Source organism: Charadrius vociferus, unplaced genomic scaffold (assembly GCF_000708025.1).
Source record: "Charadrius vociferus isolate BGI_N301 unplaced genomic scaffold, ASM70802v2 scaffold54, whole genome shotgun sequence".
Classification (NCBI taxonomy): domain Eukaryota; kingdom Metazoa; phylum Chordata; class Aves; order Charadriiformes; family Charadriidae; genus Charadrius; species Charadrius vociferus.
The window spans coordinates 4,350,228-4,354,214 of NW_009648350.1; the positions used below are offsets into that span (position 1 = coordinate 4,350,228).

General features: G+C 59.6%; 1 protein-coding gene across 1 annotated transcript in view; it reads left to right on the forward strand.

The window, feature by feature from the left end:
- Positions 1-3,987, forward strand: part of DPH1 (diphthamide biosynthesis 1) — a 23,947-nt gene that overhangs the window by 17,245 nt on the left and 2,715 nt on the right. Inside the window, exons 7-10 of the mRNA XM_009885226.1 lie at positions 1,338-1,401; positions 1,517-1,671; positions 2,388-2,509; positions 3,769-3,837. Of these exons, the coding sequence (XP_009883528.1) occupies positions 1,338-1,401; positions 1,517-1,671; positions 2,388-2,509; positions 3,769-3,837 (410 nt within the window). The remainder of the gene's footprint in view (positions 1-1,337; positions 1,402-1,516; positions 1,672-2,387; positions 2,510-3,768; positions 3,838-3,987) is intronic.

Here is a 3,987-nt window from a genome sequence, read left to right on the forward strand (position 1 = left end):
CCCAAAATCACAGCGCTGTGCCCAAGAGCGGAGCAATGGGGCCGTGGCTTGGCAGGACCCCGGTGCCCCAGGAGCCACTGATGGGGATGGGGCTGCTCTTGCCCCCCAGCCCCTCAGCTGCAGGCTTTGGGGGCAAGTCGGGAGCGATGAAGGAGGGGACCAATGGCCTGGGGGTCCCGCTTGCCCGGGGACCAGCGTGCGACCGGGGAAGGCGGCTTTGCGGGTACAGCACAGGCTGGGCGGGGAAGGGAGGAGGAGGCTGTGTGCTCCCCAGGCGGACGGTACTCTGGATCCAGTTGCCATGGAAACTGCGCTGCTGTCCCAGATGCTGCTAACTTTGAAGTCCACCCAGGATGGAATCAGCCCAAAAATAACAATAAGACGCTCTGGGTTTTAAGGTGGAGGAAGAATTGCCGTAGTGAGCAGCAGGCGCGTGCGTTCTTGCCGCCACCGTGCTCCCGGCATCCGGTAGCCGTCCTGGATGTTTATGAGGCCGTATAAAAGGGTTTGAAGAATTGCATGAGGCTCCGTATGAAATACTGGCTCCCCAGTTGAGAACTCTGTCCCAAAAGCCACATCGGTGTGAGTGTTTGTGGTGATAAATACCTGTGCTAGGTGCTTTGTTACGGAAGAAGGGTTATGGGCACCACTGGAACAGGGAGTATAAAGCCTCTGGTTTGTAGCCGCTATTACATGAACGAACAGTGGGAAAGGGAGGAAGGGGCCGTATCCAGTGGTGCTCAGGAGCATGGTGGTGTGAGAGCGGGGCTGCTCCGGGGGACAGGAGTCACATCTTCTGGAGCTGCTCCCCGCAGGGACAGGCAGACACTGCCAGGCTGCATGTCACCAACTCTGCCGCCATCCACAGTCCATGGCCATGTGGTTCCCTGCCTGCACTGGGCTGGATGGGTTGTGGGGCGTCCCGGGGTGCCTGCAGGGTGCTGAGAGGTTGCTGGGCTCCTTTTGGGCTGCCCACGGTGCTCCTGGTACCGGTTCAGTGCAGCCGCCTTCGCGGGGAGCCTCGTGGCTGATGGCAGGGCGCATCCTGGTGCAGCACACAGGCGCTTGCCCTCTCCCTCCTGGCCCCACGTGCCCCGCGGGAGGGAGTAATTTGCACTTAATTGTGATCAGGTGAAGAGCACCAAAATGGGAAGTGAACGCGGAGCTGTGGATCGATGTGGACTCTGTGTACTTTAATTATTCACTTAATCGTGGTGACATAGGCTTCTTAGCACCGGGGGTAATTAGATTTGTGTTCATTGATTCCCCAGGCTGCCATTATCAGGAGAGAAATGAGCGGGTGCTCTCCGTAGCTCCCATCTGCACCCCATGCCCAGGGTGCCAGCGTGGGCAGAGGGGTGGCACAGCCCATCCTGGCCTGCCCACACCAGGGTGGTTGGAGTGCGGGAGACCTTCCAACATGCTTTATCCCCCCGGCTGTGTGTGGCAGTTGCCAGGGGCTCACCGGGGCTCTGGGTGCACCCTGCACTCACAACCTCTCTCTTCTTCTCGCCAGTTCCCATCGATGCCACACAAGGGCTGAAGATGCTCTACGTGTTCGTGGACATAAAGATCGACACATCCCATTTCCTGGAGACTATTCGCTTCAACTTCGCAGCGGGCACCTCCCTGGCCCTCGTCAGCACCATCCAGTTTGTCTCCACAGTGCAGGTGAGATGGGGACCCCAGCAGTGCAGGGCACGGCATGGGGCTTGTGCCTCCCCCAGCCTTGGTCCCGGCTCGATCCCTCCCTGACCTTGCTCCAGGGCTGGAACGGCTGCCCCTGGGTGCTGGTGGTGACGGTTCCCCTCTGATGAGTCGCCGCGATAATATGCTGCTGCCGTAATGTTGATCAAGTACTTTATAATAACTCTGATCAATGTTTCATGGCGGCACCCCTCCCTGGCTCCCCCGGGAGCTGCTCTGTAAATGTCAGGGCAGGCGGTGGAGCACTTGGCATTTTGATGCAGTGCGGGCAGTGGCAGGGGAAGCTCCGGCGGGTCTGTCTGTCTGCCCCTGAACGGCCGGCTGGGCAGGACGGGAGGAGATGAATGAGCCTCTTGAGCCATGTCTATCTAAACATGGGGCTATTGAAGCATTAAGCGTTTTCCCTTGTCTTTTAATTGATACGTTGGCTGAGCCTCGCTGAGCATCTCGCCTGTGCGGGCTGTTCCCCTCCATGACGGTGCTGCCCCGAGCAGATCGGCTCCCGTTCGCTGCTGCCGTGCCAGCGTACAACAGCACAGACATTGCCACCGGTGCCCCGTGGAGCTGGGAATGTCAGGGTGTCCCCAAGGGTCCCCAGCAGTGCCAGGGACCGCTGGCCTCGGCCACACTGTGTGCCACGGTCTGTCCCTGCTGGCCGGCTGACCCCACATCTCCTGCAGGCAGCATCACAGGAACTGCGCTCCCAGTACAAGGTGTGCGTGCCCCAGTGCAAGCCGCTGTCCCCGGGGGAGATCCTAGGCTGCACGTCGCCCCGGCTCGCTCAGGACACGGATGCCATTGTGTAAGTACCCGGGGTCCTCCAGGAGCCTCCTGCCTGGCCCAGGCTGCCCGCCCTGCCTGTACCCCCTGCCCAGCCGTAGGATGGTGCTGGGGGGGCGGCAGGGGGGAGGCCGCCTTGGGCCACCTCCAGCTCCCCACACTGCTCGGAGTGGCGTGTGCTCGTAGCGCAGAGGAAATAATTGAGTCGTATATCAGAATAGATAATAGATGGAAGGGCGGGTGGATAATTGGAAAAGACAAATGGCCGGGGCCCAACATCACAGCAACATTAATTTTATTTAAGGACAGCAAATTAGAGGGAGCACTTCGCTTCCTATCACCTAATTATTTTAGGTAATGGAAATGCTTAATGTACTGTGAATACAGTGCGCTGCAGAATAAATAAATACAAGGACCCCACCCTTGGGGGGAGCCAGGGAACCCAGGTGTGGGTTCAGACCCCGCCAAGCCCCTTCTCCCCTGCTCTGCCGGGAGCCAACGGCACCGGCACCTTTCCGAGCACGGCTGTGCGGGGGGCCGGGCTCGCAATTGCCAAGGTAGGGGGGACAGTGGGGGCTCCAGCTTTGCCCTGAGCTGCACTGGGGCCGGGGGAGAGATGCTGCTTCCCATCTCTCCCCACGGGCATCAGGAGCAGGCAGGGGTGGCCGGGCTGGCACCGCATTGCTGAGAGTGTGTCCTTCCCGCAGCCGGAGAAGCTGCGGTGTGGTACCGACCAGTTGCCCGTGCAGGTGCACGCGGCCAGCGTACCTGCGTCCTCCCCCTTGTTATTATTTTCTTCTTTTGCCCGTCTCTGGGGCTAACTTTTGCAGACAAATTAGCTTTGATCTCCCAAAATGTCATTCTCCAATTAAGGGCAAAATCTAGTCAAGTTTTAAGTCTGAATTCATTTTCCAAGCCCTCACTCCATTAGGGCAGCTGAATGAAAGGCTTTGAAATGTAATTGCTGACTTGAAATCCGATTAGAAATGGAAGCAGCAACATCTAGAACCAGCCGTTGAGATGAAGCAGCTCCCGGCTGCCCCACGCCGGCGTGGGCATCCCTCCTCGACCCGAGCGTGGCCGTCTCTCCCTCCCCGGTGTGCTGGGAAGGGGCTGCACGGGGATGGGGGGACCCCGGCTGTGCCCACTGCCTCTGGGTCCTGGCACATGAGCTCGGGCTCCCGGGATCTCGCTGCACTGCAGCTTGGGAAACCGGTGGGCACATGGATGGGCACTGCCATTTCCCACGTGCCTGAGCTCTTCTCCCTTCCCTCTCGGCAGGTATTTGGGCGACGGGCGCTTCCACCTGGAGTCCATCATGATCGCCAATCCGGGGATACCTGCCTACAGGTACGGACCACCTGGGGGGGGAAAACCTGCCTGCAAGTATGAGCACTTACTCTGGTCCCCAACAACCCCATGCTGGGGAGCATCCCAAAACGCCGGGGACCAGCTTTCCATACACTGGGGCTGGACAGGAAGCTGGTTGCAAAGTGGAGA